Source organism: Topomyia yanbarensis, chromosome 3, assembly GCF_030247195.1.
Source record: "Topomyia yanbarensis strain Yona2022 chromosome 3, ASM3024719v1, whole genome shotgun sequence".
NCBI classification, from domain to species: Eukaryota; Metazoa; Arthropoda; class Insecta; order Diptera; family Culicidae; genus Topomyia; species Topomyia yanbarensis.
In genome coordinates this window covers 137,283,517-137,304,170 of record NC_080672.1, presented here as the reverse complement: position 1 = coordinate 137,304,170, position 20,654 = coordinate 137,283,517, and the positions used below count along the sequence as shown (strand labels likewise).

Sequence of the window (20,654 nt, the reverse complement as noted above, 5' to 3'; positions counted from 1 at the left end):
CTTCATATTGGTATCGTTTGATGATAACACGATACTGTAAAACGGGGTATCTTTGATCACCGAACATGAAGTTATGATCATATGAAACTTGTTCAGTAACTGCAATGTGATAAATCTAAAATATATGATATTATTTTGGTATGCTATATGGAATACCATTAAGTTCTACAAGATGACGACACAAATGAACTCATGATGAATGAAGTTCATGTTTGACAATTCTCGGTGGTTTGTTTACTCTGTCAGTTGCGTGAGTTCGAGTGCAACGTATGCTCATCTGTTTCATTTGAACTCACGTAACTCCCAAGTAAACAAACCACCGAGAATTGTCAAAGGAAGTTCATCCGGCTCATTTTGTTGGGTTATGTCGGTTGGTGTAAAACCTAATTGGTAAACCGGCAGTGTTGGCAAAAAAAGATTTTTTGCATTTAATTCGAACTATCGAACTTTGAACAGCTATAACTTGTTTTAGAGACATTCCAACACCATACATCCTTCGGCAAAGTTTTTCAGCATATCCTGGACTATACTTCAATATGATTGTTGGCGAACTGTAGGAAGTATTGTAGTCTGTGGAATTGACAATGCATAAAGGTAGGTTTTCGTTACTAATTTCCATACAAATTTCAAACGCAATGCGCTACGCCGGATCAAAACCAAGCGACCCCAATTTTGCACAGTTATTTGGGACCTCAAATGGAACCAAAAAGCGCCGCGGTCGGTTGATGTGGTTATGATTACGTTTTTCCATATAACAATGCCCCACCTTAGTGTACATATATAATCGTTATTGGATTTTCACGTACAATTTATACAGTTTTACTATGAATAAAAGTATCATATAGATGGTACGCGATTGTATTGTGCATGATTCTTTGTACTGAATAAATATTATAATAACGACGTTTGTTTAAAACTAAGCACATAAAAATAAATTGATGCAAGAATCGCACATCTACGTGATATTTCAGGTGAGATTAACATGCGTATTTTTGAGCATATAATTTGTTAAATTGACATATGGCCAAGGCTCCGAAAATGGCAACCATATACGAACATTTTTTATATTAGTTTTTGCACTAAATTTAATATTTCCCATATTTTTATACCCTTTAATATCAAACAATATAAATGACGAGCCCATAAAAAACTTGTTGATACTTCTTGTACGACCTGAAGATGACTGAAAGACCTCATGGGGATGAGAGGTGAATAAAATCTATATTTTCAGCTTTTTGCCTGAAACCCCATTTTTCCGTCGTAGTTCAATTTAAATTTGATAATATCGCTCGAAAGTTTGGAATACGAATGGATTAATGCTTGTTTTTAGTTGCGAATAGAAAACAATTAACTGGTAATGTGACATATCGAAAATTCGAAAGTTTTTTGGACCACAGCGACAGCTTGCATAGAATGTCTAACCTATATAGTTTTTTACTATTTTGAGTCTACCTTTTGACACTATTTTGTGAAAAACTTCAACATTCATTAGTTATGAAGAAAAAATAGTTCAACTTATGTAACGTGACAGATATGTTGTACTGTAGATCAATCCCATCAAAATTGATACAATGGCGCCAAAAATCGTGTTCGATTCAGATGAAACCTTTTACATTTAATCTACCAGGTGTATAAGCTTAAATCTGCTGTTTTTTTTTTGTCAAAAAACGGATTTTTATTGTCAGAAACTGGATTTTTTTTATATAGAACGCAAAAAAGTAATTTGTTCAAAGTATTTGCCCTCGCTAGCTATACATTTTTCCCATCTCACGGTAATTTTTTTTACCTCTGCCATTTTTTTACCTTTGCCATTTTCAGGTGACTTTGTACGAATCGAAGTACTGTTCTTCGGGCGCGTGACCCATCGAGGAAAACAGATGATAATCGGAAGGGGTCAGGGTCAGGTGAATTAGCGGGGGAGGTGGCACCTCCCAGTGGAGTGTCTCAAAGTAGTTTTGGACCATTTTTGACTTGTGCGAGGAGGGCTTCTCATGTCTTTGTTTAAAACCTGGCCTTTTTCACACAAAGTACGGCGCAATTTGATTAGTTATTGGTGGTAGCTGTGAACATTGACAGCTTCCGTTTTTTAAAATTTTCCTTATTTTTTTTAAATTTTTTTATATTTTTTTTTATTTTCCAATAACGCACTGTCGCTATAGACCTCCACAAGCATTCGATGCGATTAGGCAGACGATTTCTTCAAATTAAAGCATAAAATTAGAGCTTCCCGCATATGATCTTTTTGTGACACAAAGCCCTGATTACGCAAGATAAAATGTAAGTTGTCATATGCAATCACAATGCAATGATTAATGTAAACAGGTGTCGAACTCGCACAAAAAGGTATGACGTTTCTATGGTAGCTAAATATGCCCAGTAACGCCATCTATGAGCAAACCGCGGATTTAAGCTTATACACTTGGTATATCCCTGTCAAAAAAATGCGGGCGAAAATGGTCAGGCGATTTAAACATTTTGGCGTTTGACTCAACTCGCCTAGGAACAAATGCAATTTGCGAATGCGATTTCAATACTAAGACAAAATTTCTAGCGCCTGAAATGGACTTGGTTGCTTTTGCATTTTTTTCAAACGTGGCGGTTCATGTTTGGCATAAGCCTAAAATTGTTTTTTAAACAATTTTCGTGTTCTCGGTTGTATTTTGTTTGTCTAGTGCATGAAGTTTAGCCAACGAATGTGGGAAATTGTGGAATCGTGTGTAAGTATAGTGGAACAAGGTCTCCGACCTAAAGTCTTAATGAAAGTCAGATTGTGGTAAGCTTTGGTGTGCAATACTAATTCCACCATTGATTCTTCCTATAGTTTGGTGTTGATTACCTAGTATACTGATAAGTTTATGTGAGTAGATAATGAATCCGAAAATATGCATTGTTTGTAATTTTCATATTAGGCAATTAAGGGCGAATAAATGGCGCGTTCCATGGGCGATTTGGTGGCGATTTAAGAGCGGGTAGGGCGGCAAAAAATGACGGTGGCAAATCCCCCAAATGTTGCATTTGAAATAGCCCCCTAATTGCCAGCAATTTGCTGGCATATTGAAGTGCAATTAGCGCATTCTAGATGGCAAATAGCCCCCCGTTAGCCAGCAACTTGCCCCTTTTTGACTGGGTAAGTATTTTCAACAGGAATTAAAAGCATTTTTATTCAAGAGTATTTTTTAAAAGGGCGTATGAAATCTTACAAGCACTTCTTTAAAAAATGTTGTTCAAAAATCGCCATTTGTGCAGCGAAACTATCCTATTATAACTATTATATTCTGCGGACCGGAAAAGTACCCAAAACCAGCTCAACAACGATCGGGCACAGTACCGCTAAACCAACTGCCATTATCAACATCGAAGTAACAACGATAACACCAAATGTACCCAAAACAACAACCAACACCACCAATAAGGAATCAAATACCGACGAAGAAGGATTTACAACAGCGATCCGTAAACAACAAATAAGAACATCCGACCGTGAGCATTATGAATGCAGTACCGATGACGACATAGACGAGCACGAAAACGCGAGGGAAGACGAACCGAATGACCCCCAAGGTCCGGCAGACAGCGCACCTAGTGTTTTACCACCAAAGAAGAGGATCTCAACACACAGCAGCAAGCTGCGTCTACAAGTCCCGACGGACTGGCTGCAACGTTATTTTTTTATTTTTACATCTTGTAAAAACACGAAAGATCCACGGCTCAGTTGTGCTGACGCATTGAAAAAAAAATTATCTAGGCAAAGGGTTTCAAATCCCGATAAAGCATATAAAATAAAAATTATTATCAATAACATTGCGCCAGGGCCTACTTTGATGCATTTGATTCGTTGCTGCACGTTCGCTTCGTGTAATAATCGGAGACGAACGAAAATCTGCATGGATGAATGAGCGGTTTGTTCGTTTGACGTTTTCAGTTGCGTCACTGAATATTTAAAATGAATGCGGCTGAATATTATCAATTTTCATTCAATGAATTTAAATATTTGTAACTCTGCTGGAAAGCCTTGACTACAGTGGCGTAACCAGAAACTTGGTTTGAGGGAGGTTTTGATGAAAATCGTTGTTTTTTCGAAAACGCTAAAATTTAATTTAGTTGGATAAATTAGTGAAAGTTCAGAAACAAAATTAGTATACCTTTTATATTTTTTTTTAATAATATGTCAATAAAGTCAAAGAATGCAAACACAAAGAGCAATTTCAAAGTGCAATAAATGTTCAAAAACATTTCTTGCGGTCAAGATCACATAATTTCGAAATCATAAACTTCGAAGAAGTCTTTCCAACATAAAAAGCTCATATTTTGATATAATAATTTTAGCGATGAAAATCCTAAAAGTTATTATGAAGAAGTAACTCTTCAAAAATAGTAAGAGATTTGGTCAGCTAAGTTGTTGATAATATCATTTTAAAAAACTTTGTAGGAAATATGAAGCCACATAAATGCAATATATCGAGATACAAACCAATATTCAAGAAAGCCAGTTTTTTTCAATAAAACCAGACTATTGGAGACTACCTTGAATAGAATGTAAATTTTATTGTTTATACACAGCAGAAGTAATTTATCAATTACAGTAACATTAGACTTGTTTTAAAAGTTTTGTTTCACATATGTTCGATGTTAAGTCAGATCGGACTAAGAGGAAAAACCTTAAAAAATGAGATAATCATAGCGTTGGATAAAGAATTTCTTAGGGGCAAGCATAGCGTAGTTGGTAAATCGATCGCCTTGGACGCGGTTCATCTGGGTTCGGATCCCAAGCCCGCACATAGGGTTAGAGATTTTTCTTAAGAGATTTTTCTAACCCGAAGAAGCGAATGACCTTAAAGGTAAAACCTCTATAATCGAAATAAAAAAGAATTTCTTCGGGCAACATTCGCTTTTAGCTGGTTTGGAATATGTTACAATAAGCAAGAATTGTAGCTAAAATTAATTTCAAATTATAATGTAAAGGATGCTGCGGTTCAAATTTGAAACTCGTTTTTCTCGAAATCAATACAATGTCACTTAGTCCGGTCTGACTTAACACCGAGTCGGTACTCTGAACACACGTAGTATTTATGTCTTCTGCAAAATTAGTTATGGAATGTCTTTTACAAAGTGTTTTTTTTTCATTTTGATTATAGATGCGTTAACCTTAGGATCTTTTGGCTTCCAGGTTAGAAAAAATTTCTAACATTATGTGCGGGGATTGGAAATTGAATCTAGGTGAGATGCGTACAAGGCAATCGATTTACTAACTACGCTTTGCCCACCCCATTAAATAAAGTCGTTTGAAACAGCATTTTCGAAAACTTTGCTGAAGACATTAACTTTCGAATTAAATTTGTTTGAAGAATATATACTTCATAATTACTTCTAGGAGGATTAACCTACTAAATTATTTTATTAGAAGATGTGCTGCTTTACGTTGTAGTATACTTCAAAGATACTAAACATCTAAAGTTGACAGTTTCGAAATAATGTGATTGGGACCGTAAATATTTTTTTCGAGTAGTAATTTTATTTTTCTTCACTATTAAAGCTAGCAAATCAAAAACGAGTCCTCGAATACAACTTTTTTTACACCAATCAATTGAACAGTCAAATTTTGATTTTTTAATTATTTACAATCTTACTTAAAGGCTATTTATAGAATTGATTATACAACACAAATCTGATGCTCATAAAAAACGATCCTGACCAAACGGAAAAAGTACTTTTTCTTAATTTTCCTTCTATTTTCTAAAATATTAATATCGTTGTTAATCACATTGACGCATTTTCAAAAAATACATTTTAGCTAAAATTTAGAATTATCCGATTTTTCAGTGGGGAAATTTGTGTTTATAGACAATCAACCTAATCAAACTTCCATATTCGGAACCACCCTTCAAAAAGAACTAATGATAATTTGACAACTATAGGACCTCGGCTGAGCCTTCAGTTATAAGATCCAATTCCCACTACTTTCCAAAAGTCCTCTTGGTGCCTAAAACAATAGAATGTAGTGATCAGACAATATACTTCCAAAATTTTTATTCTACCATATTTAATTTAATTAGTCAGCATTATTTTTTTTTCAATCTAAATATTATGTTGTGAGGGAGGGCTCCCATGGCTACGCCACTGCTTGACCATATACTACGCTGCAAATAATCTGTACATTGAACTTAAGTGTTTAACACTTAATTTCGCCGAAACGGCTTTGAGACTTAAATCTTATGTGTCCAACACCGTATATCTTTGAAAACACGTCAATTCCAATAGAAGGCACACTTAAGTTTCATATGCATGGCGTATTCAAATTAATTGTCTGACAAATGGTTATTAAATGTAATTCATACAGAATTCCAGTTTGCATTAACACAAATATTGTGTCATTTCTTATAAAAGACATGTGCAAAAAAATGTGATTTAAAAAACACAACGAATAAGTACGTTAATATATTATTCTTACACATATTAAAATGAATAAAAGTTGTTAAGTTGAATGAAAGTTTTTGCACCGCTATATTTCCTTAAATTACTGTGCCGAAATTGTCAAAAACATGGGCAAATGCAAATACATATGAATTTGTCATGGGTTTCATGGGAAGACATTTATAATTTAAAAAGTCGACACTTAAAATTTAAATTTGATGGAAGTCGATCATGCCATCACGTAGGACACTTTAATTTTAAGGGGGAAATTTTTAAGGGCAAAAGGAAATTTTTTAAGACTTTAATGTGGTTTGAAAGTTAAATCTTATGTGTGGAATCTCCTCTTATAAAAATTGTGCAATATTATGCACAATTATCAAAAACATTATACACAATTGTTAAAAACATCATCATAGTATCATGGTGTATGATTTAATATGCTGTCATTTAAAATTTAAATGTGATGACAGTCGATCATGCTATGGGGTGGCACACTTAGGTTTGAAGTGTAATTTATTTAAATGTGAAATGGAAAGTTCTTTAATTCTCAGTGTGGCTTGAAACTTAAATCTTATGCGTCAAATCTCTTCGAAAAAAGTGTATATTATTTACAGTGTACCTCTTTGTATAACGGGCGAATCAGAAGTAGCTGGAATAAATTTGAATTACTTTCACATTTATGCAAGTGAGAAACAAATAGCCATATTTTACCCTTTTGTCAACTTTCAAAATTGGCAGTTTGTGATTAGTTATTCAAGATAAAAGTGAACGAACACTGCTGTCTCCGAATACGTGTGCTCGAGATGCTTGGACAGCATCTCAAAACCGAAATGGTTGTGCTATAAGGATACAGTAAAAATGCTCTGTGCAGCATGAGTACAAGATACAATCCCACTTGATGTGTCCCCCACCCCAATCCCACCGAAAAAGTAGCACAAGCTAAGCGACGCGGAATAAACTTAAATATATTAGTGTCGGCAGTGGAGTTTCAAATATGTATATTGTGACAAGCAAGGCTTTAGCCGTCTCTACAGAGGTATATACTAAAAAATGTTTGATTTTGTCAAAAAATCAGTAAAATGACAACATTATTTTCTGGCCTAATCTTGTTTCATGCCATTATGCAACAAATGCCATTGTTTAGTTGAGCACCCAAAATGTTGAATTTATTCGAAAAGACTGTAATCCACCTAATGTAATATCAAGCGATTGCAGTGTTTTGGTCAATTCTGTCTCAGTGGTTGGCAAACTGCTTCAGCAGCACAATTAAAATTAAGAATGTGAAGAAAAAGTGGATCTCAATGCCGTCCGGATGATGGGGGCAGTAAAGCGAGTTTTACGAACACTTGCGGAAGGTGCACTAAACTTTTTTTACATAACTACTAAACGTTAAACTTCTATATTATAAAAGAAAGGTACCCTTTTACTTTCAAAAAGGTATCCTTTAACAATGTATTTTCGTTTGGCCCAGGTATTTCTGACTCACCCGTTACCACAACATTTTTGGAATAAATACATACAAGCCTAGCAGTTTACTCACTGAAGGTGTACGACGTATGTGTTACGCACAGCTGTTATCAGTACGAAATGTGAGGAACTATCTGGCAAACGAAAATGTGATCGCGCTAATCAGAAAGAAAACCATTTGGTCGACAACCATTGTGGTCGTTTTACTCAATCGTGTCCAAGCAATAATACTTTAACCATCCAATGAGTAGAATTTCGCGTAGAATAGTGACACTTCATTTTATCGAAATTTTAGCGAAAACCGGTTACTTATTTGCGTCTGTCAGTGCTAATTCGCTGTGGAAATCGTCGTGAACCGTGTCGAGGTCATTTTTGTTGTTTTCTTTTGCACATATCTTCAGAACACCACATCGGTGTAATTGTGGATTTCCCGTTGTTTTGAGCTTTATACATACCGAAACATTTCGTACCATCGCGACAGTGTGTTCCCTGAGGCGTAGAAGGAGAGATGTTGTCGCGTAGTGCGCTTTATGCAACCAGGTACAACGTTGGGAAAGATTAATAAATAGTATCTTCAAGTACTTTATCATCTTGTGCTAGGTGATTGTAAAAGGAAATTTGGGTTCTTTTTTGCACTAGATATGAAAAGGTACTTGCGTGTTCATAGCTTGACTGCTCGAGGTCGGATGGACAGCAACTGTAATAATTGTAACCTGTAAGATGGACTAAATTTGAATTTTTATAGACGTGTTTTTGAATAGAAGATTTAAAAAAAATCGATTTTTGGGTCTCGGCAGTTATTCAGTAATTCTCATTGTAGAAAATCTAGCATAAAATTTAAGGTTTTATATGTTCCTATGTTTCAATTGTCGCAAAGTTCCGCCGTTCGAGTTCGTTGGATTAATCGTTTTCTTCAGCATTCTAATAGATACATATGACATGCATCAAGTAGTTCAGTTGCTATGAATTTTATTAAGTTGAGGAAGTCACCAAAGAGACAATTGATAAGGTCATCTATTCATTCTATTTTTTCTCAATTTAGTTTCCTTAGTTTATTGATCCACTAAAACACGAGAATTTACCACTGGTTTAATTTCAGGTTCCCATCAAAATTGGCCCCAAAGCGAATATTAGCCGTCGGTAGTAGATCAAATGTCATCATCAGATTAGCTAGCAGTGAATCCTGTGGAACCGGCAGAGACGAAGAACCTTCCAAAAGCGGTTACAGTTTACTTGCAACCACGGCAACCTTGCTTGGAGGCTCACTGCTATCCTATTGGATAATAAAGAAACTCAGTGAGTTTATTAGAAAGAAATAAGACTTAAAGGTGTTATTTTATTTTGCTTCCTTGTAGAAAATCAGGCTACAGTTGTGTACACCAAAGAAGCAACATCTTTGAAAACGGCGGCTAATCAAACGCAGGACATCAGCAAGGCACACAATGATTTGCGTAAAGACCTACCGGTTTACACGTTGGATGAGATTAGCAAACACAACTCGCCACAGGCTGGCATTTGGGTAACGTACGGCATTGGCGTATATGATATTACCTCCTTTGTGCCGAAGCATCCCGGCAGCGATAAGGTGATGCTTGCCGCAGGTACGAGAGCATTCGTATAGATTTATACATATAGACCATATAGATAATTATTTCAACACTGAAAAATAGCTTTCAAAAAGCACTATACACAAATATGGGGATGATTTATTATTTCGTTAAATTCGTACTGTTAAACGTTAATGATCTTTTCAAGCATTTACTGGGTCTATATATACCTATCAAATTTAAAAAAAATTGCAGTATTCGGTAGTTTTTTACCGAACTTTCAACAGCTGAACATTCGGTAATCAGTTCGGTAATTCAATTGGGTCATTAAGCAAAATGCTGTTTTCGATTTTTTCGGATGCAGCTGACGTTCAAATTACGTAATCGAACTATTTTTTCGCTTTTTTGTACGCAGAATAACAAATAAAAATTATGTTATAAAATTGAATTATCACGACCACACCTTGAACTACCTTGATCCCTATCCTTTTGCTGGGATAACTGGCAAAAACGCTAACCCATGTGGCTAAATTCACTGTCAAAGAAGATCGATAGCGTCAAATGAGGACGTGTTTACATTTTTTTAGAAAATCAATTCAAAATCATTCTGAAGTTTCTAAGATTGGAAATATGGGTCATTCCACGTCAGATTTACAACCAAAATTTCAACTACTTCCAAAATTTGTTCTAGCATTCTTTAGCTGAAAATAATTGATACATATTTTTTGTTTTGGCTGAATATGATATTTTTTTAAAGTTATTAGTTTTTGAACTTTTGAAGTTGATATAATTGAACATTTTTAAATCTCTGATAATTCGGAAACGATTTGATATATGGAAAAACATATTAAATAATAAAAGATGCGTTTTAAGTAAGCTTATCGAAAAAAAATTATTTTTTTTGTTTGTTATATAACTTATGAAATTTGCAATTTAAAAAAATTGATTTTTTTAAAGGTTGGATCAAATTTTTTTACCTATTATTTTCTTTAAATATTAGGAATCGTGTCAAAAGTTTGTGTAAAAATTTGGGAGTGTATATCAAAATACTTTGCGAGATATTGCAATTATAAATTTAAAACAAATAACTTTACACTAAACGCCCAGTGATGTTATAAAGGGCCTGTTATAATTGAAATATCTCGTAACATACTTTGAGTTCCATTCTGAAATTTATACTTATGTTATCAAAAAAATTGGTTTCTGGGCGACTTTAAAAAACATTTGCTACCGTTTGGATACTACCAAAAAAGTCTTAAATTTGCAGAATGCGAGTCATTCCACGGCAGATTTACAACTAAAATTTTGAATCCCTCCAATTTTTTGCATTCTTTATTTAAAAAGAATTGACACATTTTTGTTTTTTTTTGCCATGGCTGAATTTGATATTTTTTTCAAGTTATGAATTTTAGAACTCTTAAAAATATTTTTTTAAATTTAATAAATAAATTTATAAAATTGAACATTTTTCAATCCCTGATAACTCAGAATCTATTAGATTTGTTGAAAAAAACATTAAACTATAAAAGTTGCGTTTTCGCTTGACCTCAATGGATTTTTTTTTTGAAATATTTGGTTTTGTTATGTAATTTATGTATTCTGCAAATATTAGAAGCAACTATTTTTTTTAAGGTTGAGCAGAAAAAAAATTTCTTTTTAGATTTTTCAAATAATTTATAATTATATCGAGAAGATTATGTGAACATTTCAGAATGGAACTCGAAATATTTTACGAGATATTTCAATTATAACAGGCCTATCTTTGATTGTTTGGTGTAGGGGAGACCGAGGCTGGTTGGCCGAGTTTTGCTTTCGGAATTTCTGTGCTCTTTCTTGTTAAACTTTTTAATAAACGGTTTGTGCTGTCATGAAGATTCAACCCTTGAACAAATATGGAAAAATTTTCATTCATAAAATAAAATCAGGAAAAAAAACTTATTAACAATCAAAGGCGGAAAGAAAAATCGGCCAACCAACCCCAGGGCTGGGGTAGGTTGGCCGAGTTGGGCAAAATAAGTGAAACACAGCAAATGCATAAGTGGAAAACGTTTATTAGTGAGAAAACTTCATTTTGCGATTCATTTTGAGGTGCAAAAAAACTCCACTCTTTACATTTTAGTTTTTTTTTTATTATTTTAGCCTTAGTTTCGGCAGCTTTAGTGACCTTTTTTACAGCTAAAGCTGTTTTCTTTCCTTCCGCCAGCGCACGCTTACGTTTCTTTCTTGAGTCGATCCGCGTTTACGACCTTGGCCCTTCTTCGAATCAGTTTTTGCACTCGTCTAGAGGATAGTCTGACGTCTTCAAACAGGCTTACATCTGCAGCGGATTCTATGCTTATGGACGAGATTTGTTCGGGGTTGGGTTGATCTGTTACAAATCTTGCCAGGAAATCTTCAGAAGGAAAAAGTTCAGGATTGAAAGGGCAATATTGGAATCATCTGTTTTTAGAAATAATTTCCTATCTTTAATGGTAGGTACTTATCTCTTCTTTCTTTTTGTCGACAATTTTAAATTATTGCTATTACTTATTTCTAATGTATATTTTTACTTATTATCATCAATATTAGCATTTTTTGTAGGAGAGGAACCACTGCGACCAGTTTTTAGATCTATTGTGGTAAATATCCTAGGTTGGCATTTCACGTATATCAAAGTGCACGTTGCTCTACGCAAAAGGCTGAACAACTCGGCCAACCAGCCCCGCACAAAATTCGGCCAACCTACCCCAACGCATGTTTTCGATAACAATCACGATTTACAAAAATAAAAGTAAGGTTACACTGGAAACCGTTATTCCATTTTGTTGGGGAATACCCTTTCCAGCGGTACTACATTTTTGGAAATCGGATGTAAATTGATTCGCGTTCCAAATATTACTTTATAAAAACAAAAAAAATACTCCTCAATGCCGGAAAAAGAACAAATGTGCTTCTGTATAAACGACAATACAAAACTACCTGAAACTACGTCGGTATATGAGCGACCTACCCAAGTAACCATAAGCATTAAGCCATTGCACTATATTGGCTATACATTTGCACTAATGTTGCATTGAAACTCCATTACAGCATTAACAACGCAATAAAGCTCTTTATTAGAATCAATAATGCATAACTGCATAGCCGACATATAGCATTACAGCTTGCTCTATATGCGTATATAAAGCTGATATAACGCGTACATGCTTCAAGGATCTTTAAAGCATGTTAGCTTTACAAGTGCATTTAATGCCATTATAGAGCATATAAAAAGCTGATATAATGCTATTGTAATGCTATGGGTTTATTTGTTATGCAACTCTTCTTGAAGATTATATTCGGCATATTTCATTTCAATCGAACATATGCAATATAGTCCAGGAAGCAAACACAGCGCACCTACCGTGAAGGACGAGGCAAGGTACCTCAGTTCGAGACTTACTAAAGGTAATTTTCGTAAACATTCATATCATGTGAGAACGAAAACCCATTAAGGATATTCATTACAATGCATTTAGAACAGAGTCAATTACGGTTTTAAACAGAATATTTTATTTTAAAATTTTTCCTTTTTGCTCATCATACCGAAAGGAAACATAAGAAATGGTTTTAAAACCATGGCGGACAATGACAACCAACTGAAGCTTTTTAATAGCATTAGTAGTGCCAACATAAGTCTTTCAAATTTGACATTTGTACGCTTTTGCTATATAATAGCATTAGTACTGCAGAAACGAGCTGTCAATCTGCGCACAGTAATAGCACTATATTTCGCCTTTTCTGGCATAATATCAGCATTAAATAAGTATTTAGGGCTTCACGGCTTTTTAGGACAGCTTTATATGTGGATCTAAAGCAGATATTAGGCTACGTTATACTGCTTATTTGTTACTTGGGTAATACCCCACCAAAATTACTATAGATGTAGCTACAGCGCATAATAGCCTTTTTATAAAAGGTACTCGGCCAACCAGCCCCGGTCACCCCTAACCTTGTTTTAAGTTTATAATTGTAATATCTCGCAAAGTATTTTCATATCCACTCTCAAGTTTTTACAGAATTTTTTTAACATGATTCTTAATATTTAAAGAAAATAATATGTAAAAAATAGGCCCAACCTTTTAAAAAATCAATTTGTTTCAAATAATTGCAAATTTCATAAGTTATATAACAAACAAAATTTTTTGTAAATTTTTTCGGAGACCTCATTTGAAAACACAACTTTTCTTATTTAATTTTTTTTTTCATATATCGAATCGTTTCCGAGCTATCAGTGATTGAAAAATGTTCAATTTTATCAACTTCAAATGTTCAAAAAACAATACTTGAAAAAATATAATATTCAGTGAAAACAAAAAATACGTATCAATTATTTTCAGCTGGAGAATGCTAGAAATTTTTTCGGAAGGAATTGAAATTTTGGTTGTAAATCTGACGTGGAATGACCCGTGTACAAGATTGTTCGGTAAAATTTTTCGAAACATCATGTTCACCGAAATCTTAGATTTTTGTGATGTTTTCCGAAATTTTTCTTTAAAAGAATTATCGAATAGCGAAATCTAATCTGAGTGTGTGCATACGGCAGGGGCGAATCCAGAAGGGCATCCTATGCGACCGGATCCTCTCAGAGAAAATCAGCTTGTTGTTTTAACTTAAATAAGTTTGAAATTCATGTTTATATATTGTTTAGCGCCATTTGTTATAAGAACTTACCTGTATGGTTTGTCATCTTTTAAAGAGTGTTCCCACTACCAATTTCAATGCAAAAAACTTTAATTATACACCCAAAACAATTTCCCAATGCAAAAAAGGCATTACATCCTTTAGTGCATATTCCGAATTAGAATCATGCTTTCTTCGCATTGTAGACCAAGCATAGCTACTGCATTATACCAACACCGCTTGATTCATGATGAAATAAATTGATAGAGAATACACGCTACCATATTATCTGCCCGCATGTAAAAGTATTAGTTGGTTTTGCTTGCTGAGTCTGCCAAAAAGGTGGTGTATTCTATACATGAATATCTCTGTGGTGTTTGTAACAACTTCTGTCTTCATACACAGTTACGCTTTTTTGTCTGCGAACAACTAAATTCCAACCACACTAAACGCGGGAACAGTTTACGTTCACGAGAGTGTGTGATATACGCGTTGTTATTTTCCCATAGCGAATGGTTTTTGCAGTAAAATCATCGCTCTCTCATTCTGTGCTTCAGAGAAGAGTGGAAAAAAATGATTTGTGCTCAGATTGATTTACGATGATCGTTGCCCAGGGCGATGATGTGCGCTAGATTCGCATGTTAGGGAAATAATATAAACTGAAATTAACTGCCAGTGCCACTGCTACTCAAAAGTGCAAAACCATGTCATCACTGCCCTTATAGTTTACGATACTTTAAATTTAGATACTTTTACTGCAAAATACTGATATGATATCACCTGAAAGTACTGTTGATATGAGGAATGCCAGAAATGATTGGCGGACGGCTTCTATCCGACAAAATTTAATGTTGAATTAACTTGTTAACCCAATGTTCCCATATAGGTAACTTTCTCCTGCGTATAGTGCGCTTAAATAATCATTAATCATTATTTATGAACCTATCTAGTGGCAAGAACTCGCATATCGCTGGTAAATTTAGGGTTTAGAGAACGCCGAAAGCTCAACATATTATCAAAACAAAATCATCACCCACACCCCACCAATTTGATAACGCTATAAACTGTTCTCTCCAATATGCAGCGTGTGATCAGTAGAAAGGCGAAATGGAAACTGGTCCTTGAGCGTGTATTCATATTTTCAGAGCACACATGTATCCGAGTGGAGATGTCCTTTACATGTGTATTAGTGCGGAGTCATTTTAATACTAATGCTCCGATATCGTTAAATTCACTAATACATTCTCAACTGTGGGTTTGTGTAAGTTTCTGTGGTGTAATCGCCTTAATGCATTTTTGTCCCGGACCAATATCGCTTTATATGCATTATACCAGTTACAATGCAAAATTCTCATTAGAATCTTGCTTATTCGCATGTAATTCATGCGGTTCGCGTTTTGGGTGTATCCATTTAGCAGTGAGATAAGACATTCATTACACATATCACTGTTGAAACATTAATTAATTTACAGAAATCATTCGAAGTAGGCACTCAACTTCAGGTGGGATGCATACATCTTCGAATCCTGCAAAAAGAAAATCTCGAATAAACTGAATAAATTATAAAAAATCAATAAAACAAATGCATTTTACAAATGAAAAAAGCAAAAAATGAACAAAAGATATCAAACTAATAAAATAAGACAATATTTGAAAAGCTATAAAAATGATAAAATAATTTGAATTGTTTCAAACTAACAAGCTGGAAAGAAGATGAAACATAATTATTAAAACTAATAAACTGAATAAAATGTATGAACGAGAAAAAATGAATAACGTTAATAAAATTAAATAAATGAATAATATGAATTAAATAAAGACAATGATGAAAGCCATTGTCCGTGGGTGGGCCAAAGAACCAGCGAGTCTTCGGGTAGCTTGCGATTCGTTTTTTGATCGTGTCAAGGCCATAGTCAAGGTAAAATGTGATCTATGGAGCAAAAAATAATTATTTCAGAATTTTTTATTATTTTCACATATACTGCTCTTTATAGTAAATGAAAATAATTTTCCAAACCGAATTCGTGGCCTTTTCAATTGATTACATTGATCACGTGGTATGAATGAACGGAACGAAAGTAAATAGTGAAGGTTGAAGGGGACTGGTCCCATGGCTGACCTTACATAAACTTTTCAAAATTTTCTACCAATTTGACAGTTTTTACGCAAAACATCCCTCCTCGAGCATGCAGCGTCCCCTATGTGTATTTATGTGTTGAAATGCCAACATGCAATTCTACTAAATGAGCAGGTTTCGCTTAATGCAATTTCGCCAAATATTCAGAGCTACTATTACAATTATAATAAGGGTTTATATTAATCACGCAGCGATTCACTTAGAGGCCAATTTCTTCACCTTCGCTTAAATTTTAAACCAGGTTCACCAGTACGTTTAAACCTGGCTTAAGCGCTAAGCGAGAGTGAAGAAAACGGCCCTTAGACTTTTAGAAGTTGGGCAGGATCTTCAGTTTGGATCCAGTTGTCTCAAAACAACTTAGATAAATAAAGATAGATAACTATTAAAACTTTGTGTTTAGATAAACACAAAGTTTTAATAGGGTTAAGAAATATAATGAACCATTTTCGTTCCATTATTCACAGGTAGCGCAATCGATCCATTCTGGCACATCTACCAGCAGCACAACACCGAGCAAATTCTCAATCTCCTGGAATCTTTCCGAATCGGCAATTTGAAGGAAGAGGACGTTGTAAGCACCAAAGATCAGGGCAATCCATGGGCAGCAGAACCGAAGCGGCATCCTATCCTGAAGGCAACCGCACAAAAACCATTTAATGCGGAACCTCCGCCCTCGGTGTTGGTCGATAGCTTCCTCACGCCAAATGAGTTCTTTTACGTGAGAAATCACCTCCCGGTGCCGGAGATTGACATCAAAGAATACGAACTGAATGTAGAGATCGAGCTGAATGGCAAAAATAAAACTGTAAAGTTTGATGATTTAAAAAAGTTTCCTAAACACACAGTAACGGCCACAATCATGTGTGGAGGTAACCGCCGTGGGGAGATGATGGATATCAACCCAATCAAAGGTCTCCCATGGGGATCATCCGCCGTTGGCAATGCTAAGTGGAGCGGAGTTCGACTAGCAGACCTGTTGAGAGAAATGGGTGTTGAGTCGGATGAGATCAGTCACGTACACTTCGAAGGATTGGATACCGATCCAACTTACACGCCGTACGGAGCGTCAATTCCTCTATCGAAAGCAATGGATCCTCGTGGTGATGTGATTTTAGCATATGAAATGAATGACCAACCGTTAAATCGAGACCACGGGTATCCTGTCAGAGTCATCGTACCCGGTGTCGTTGGTGCTCGGAACGTCAAGTGGTTGGGCAGAATCGTAGTCTCCAAAGTGGAGTCGGATTCTCATTGGCAGAAAAACGACTACAAGTCTTTCAGCCCAAGTACCGATTGGGATACGGTTGATTTCGAGACGGCACCAGCCATCCAAAACATGCCGGTTACATCCGCCATTTGCAGTCCTGCGAATGGGGAACAGGTAAAATCAGAAAATGGATTCATTACTGTAAAAGGGTACGCTTGGTCTGGTGGTGGCCAAGAAATTATTCGGGTCGATCTAACGGTCGATGGTGGAAACAGTTGGACAGTTGCTGAGTTGGATAACGTCGAGAAGGGTACTGGCAGAGGTAGGCACTGGTCGTGGTCCCTGTGGACGGCTAAAATACCCGCTAAACCAGGCCAGAAGCTGGAAATTTGGGCTAAAGCTGTTGATGATAACTACAACTTGCAACCGGAATCGTTTAAAAATATTTGGAATTTAAGGGGTGTTGTTGGTAATGCTTACAGTCGTGTTAAAGTCATTGTTAAGTAGATGAAAGCAATAAAACAAACTTGACAAACGTGGTTCAAAAAGGTAATTATTCCTGCAATTAATGGAATTTTCAGCACAACACAATACCATTTCATGCTACACAGTAATTTTGTATGGCAAAAATATAGTTAGATCAACTTTCTTTCCAATGCATATCTCATTATAATATTCACTCAGTTATTCACTACGGAGTACTAAAAAGTAACGTGCAATTATCTACCTCTACTTTCTTAATTGCGACTGCCATCAAAACTTCAATTATAGCGTTTTCAGCATAGGTTATAAGTTAGAAGTTTGGGCCTTTTTCCCGAATATAATTTGGGAGTTAGAATCATTATTTCTATATTTTAATATCATATATCTTCAGCTTTTATGCAACTTGTATGGTATACATATTTGAATATATGGCACAGTCAAAATTCAATAGAAATGCAGTTCAAACCGGTCGGATCTGTCAAGTAACGCCATCTGTTGATCCGGAAGATGACCTCTCTGAGTTAGTGAAGCGCTTCTGGGCCGTTGATGAACAAGTATGTATAAGAAACATATTTTTCGAACGAACCTGACTGATCTGTGAGAATCCCGGAAACAAGTTGAACGAAGATTCGAGCTATTGGAAAGAAGACTGGATAAATGTCCTGATTTGAAACGAATGTATGGAGAATTTATTGACCTCGGCTACTGTGTAAAAATCGAACGTAATGATGATTTTGCTGACTATCTTCCCCACCACTGCACACCAAAAAAATCTGAATTTTATCGTTGACGTAATTGCAAACATGACACAATTCAACGAACCGTAATTAACGAAATTATGGAACATTACCGTGTTCCGTTTAATTTTACATGAAACATATACTTTACATGCGCAATGACATAAAATTACACTTCCTACCATTCAGAACAAATGCTGTATGTGGAGTAAAATTACATGATTTACGAAATTAAACGTCATGTAAAATTAGAATCAAACGTAAGACTAAGTCATTTATGATGCTCGTATATGTCAGGGTCAGGAGACGCAAATTCACACTATTTTTTCTAGGTGTGTGTGTATCGAAGCCAGACAGTTCATCAACAAAGCTGAGGGTCGTGTCCGATGCATCGGCGAAGTGCGACACTGGTTTGTCTTTGAATGACGTAATGAAGGTTGGGTCAACAGTGCAGAGTAGTCTTTTTGACATCATACTCCGTTTTAGAACCTTCAAATACACTTTCACAGCTGATGTACGGACAAATTCTTGTGAATGAAGTTCACACTTGTTATCAACGCATTTTGTGGAGAAAGAAGAGGTCTGACCCGTTGAGTGAATTTGAATTGAAAACGGTGACCTACGGTACGGCAGCTGCACCATATTTAGCTACTCGCTCTATGATCCAGCTAGCTAACGACGAAGTAAGGGAATACCCTTTAGCTAGTGTTGAATTGAAGAAATTTTTCAACATTGACGATGTTTTGTCGGGTGCAAACACATTGGTCGAAGCGAAGAAATTGCAAGGAGATCTAGTGAAACTGTTAGCTAAAGGAGAATTCGAGCTTCACAAATGGCCAATGTTGATGAACTGCTTCAAGGAATTCCACTGGAAGCTCGAGAGAAGCAGATATCATTTGAAAATTTCGATTTAAATGGAGTAATATAAGCGCTCGGATTATACTGGAATCCGACCATGATCTAAAACTGCCAACTAAGCGACAAGGGCTATCAGAAAGAGCGAAGCTGTTCGATCCCTTAGGGCTTTTGGCACCGACAATTGTTATCCCGAAGCTTACTATGCAGCAACTGTGGGTCGAGAAAACCGATTGGGATGAAACGATTCCTTCAACACTATTAGCACGTTGGAATCGCTTTCGATCAGAGCTGTGTGGTATCAGCAATGCGAAGATAGAAAGCAAAGTGACAGTCGAAGACACCGTGAAGATCGAACTACACGGCTTTGCAGACGCATCCACAATAGCCTATGGATGTTATATTTATCGACGAAGCGTAAAGGATGATGCAACTACGGAAATGAAACTTATCTGTGGTAAGTCTAGAGTAGCGCCATTAAAGGAAACACAACGACTGGAGCTATGCGCTGCACTGCCTTTAGCTCGGCAAATGAAAGCAGTTCGAGAAGCTTTGGCCGTAGATGCCAGCCAAGTAATGATGTGCCCAAGCAACCAAAAGTTCGTATAAGAGAGCTGCATAAGCTTCTCGTTTTAAGTAATTTTACGATAGGTTTTATATTCTAATTGCGGCTAAAGCAACTTTCAAGTTCCATTAAAGCTTAAGCGGCTTGAAAGTTCGCCGAGAACTTTATGTGAACTTTAAAGCGCGCTTTTTAAGTATTATTTGAACTTCTGGTTGCTTGAGTGGTCAGATTCGATGATCGTGCTTTCATGGCTACAAAAAACGAAACAAGACACGTCAATATTGATTCGTAATCATGTTGCGAAGACTCAAATGTTAACCTCCACGTCCACATGGCACCATATTCCAACAAAACAGAATCCAGCAGATGTGGTGTCACGCGGGTTATTTTCAACGGATTTGTTGGATAGTATGTTAGGGTAGAAGGATACACCGTTCCTGCAGACCACTGAGTATGACGAGAAATTTGTTATCGCTTATGGGTCTACTGACGCACAGGTAATAGCTTGTTCGACAGCAGCCATTGCTATACCGAAGAATCGAGCAGATGATGTAATTTTAGCGACAAGTAATTTTCGACGACTACAATGTGTTTTCGGCTAAAT

General features: G+C 35.8%; 1 protein-coding gene across 2 annotated transcripts; it reads left to right on the top strand.

Annotated features, from left to right (window-relative positions):
* The first annotated feature begins 7,952 nt into the window (after nt 1-7,952).
* On the top strand, nt 7,953-17,963 carry LOC131690771 (sulfite oxidase, mitochondrial). 2 transcript variants are annotated; one of them, XM_058976768.1, is made up of 4 exons: nt 7,953-8,418; nt 8,978-9,174; nt 9,234-9,479; nt 16,668-17,963. In XM_058976768.1, the coding sequence occupies exons 1-4, from the start codon at nt 8,387-8,389 to the stop codon at nt 17,915-17,917; spliced, it is 1,725 nt and encodes a 574-aa protein (XP_058832751.1). In that variant the 5' UTR covers nt 7,953-8,386; the 3' UTR covers nt 17,918-17,963. The 2 variants fall into 2 exon arrangements, with proteins under 2 accessions (XP_058832751.1, XP_058832753.1); XM_058976770.1 differs by lacking the exon at nt 7,953-8,418 and adding an exon at nt 8,527-8,593.
* Nucleotides 17,964-20,654: the final 2,691 nt, after the last annotated feature.

Coding starts and splice junctions, on each gene's coding strand:
- LOC131690771 (XM_058976768.1), top strand. CDS start 8,387: ATGTTGTCGCGTAGTGCGCTTTATGCAACCAG. Junction 8,419..8,977: donor AGTGCGCTTTATGCAACCAG/GTACAACGTTGG, acceptor GTTTAATTTCAG/GTTCCCATCAAAATTGGCCC. Junction 9,480..16,667: donor TAAGGTGATGCTTGCCGCAG/GTACGAGAGCAT, acceptor CATTATTCACAG/GTAGCGCAATCGATCCATTC.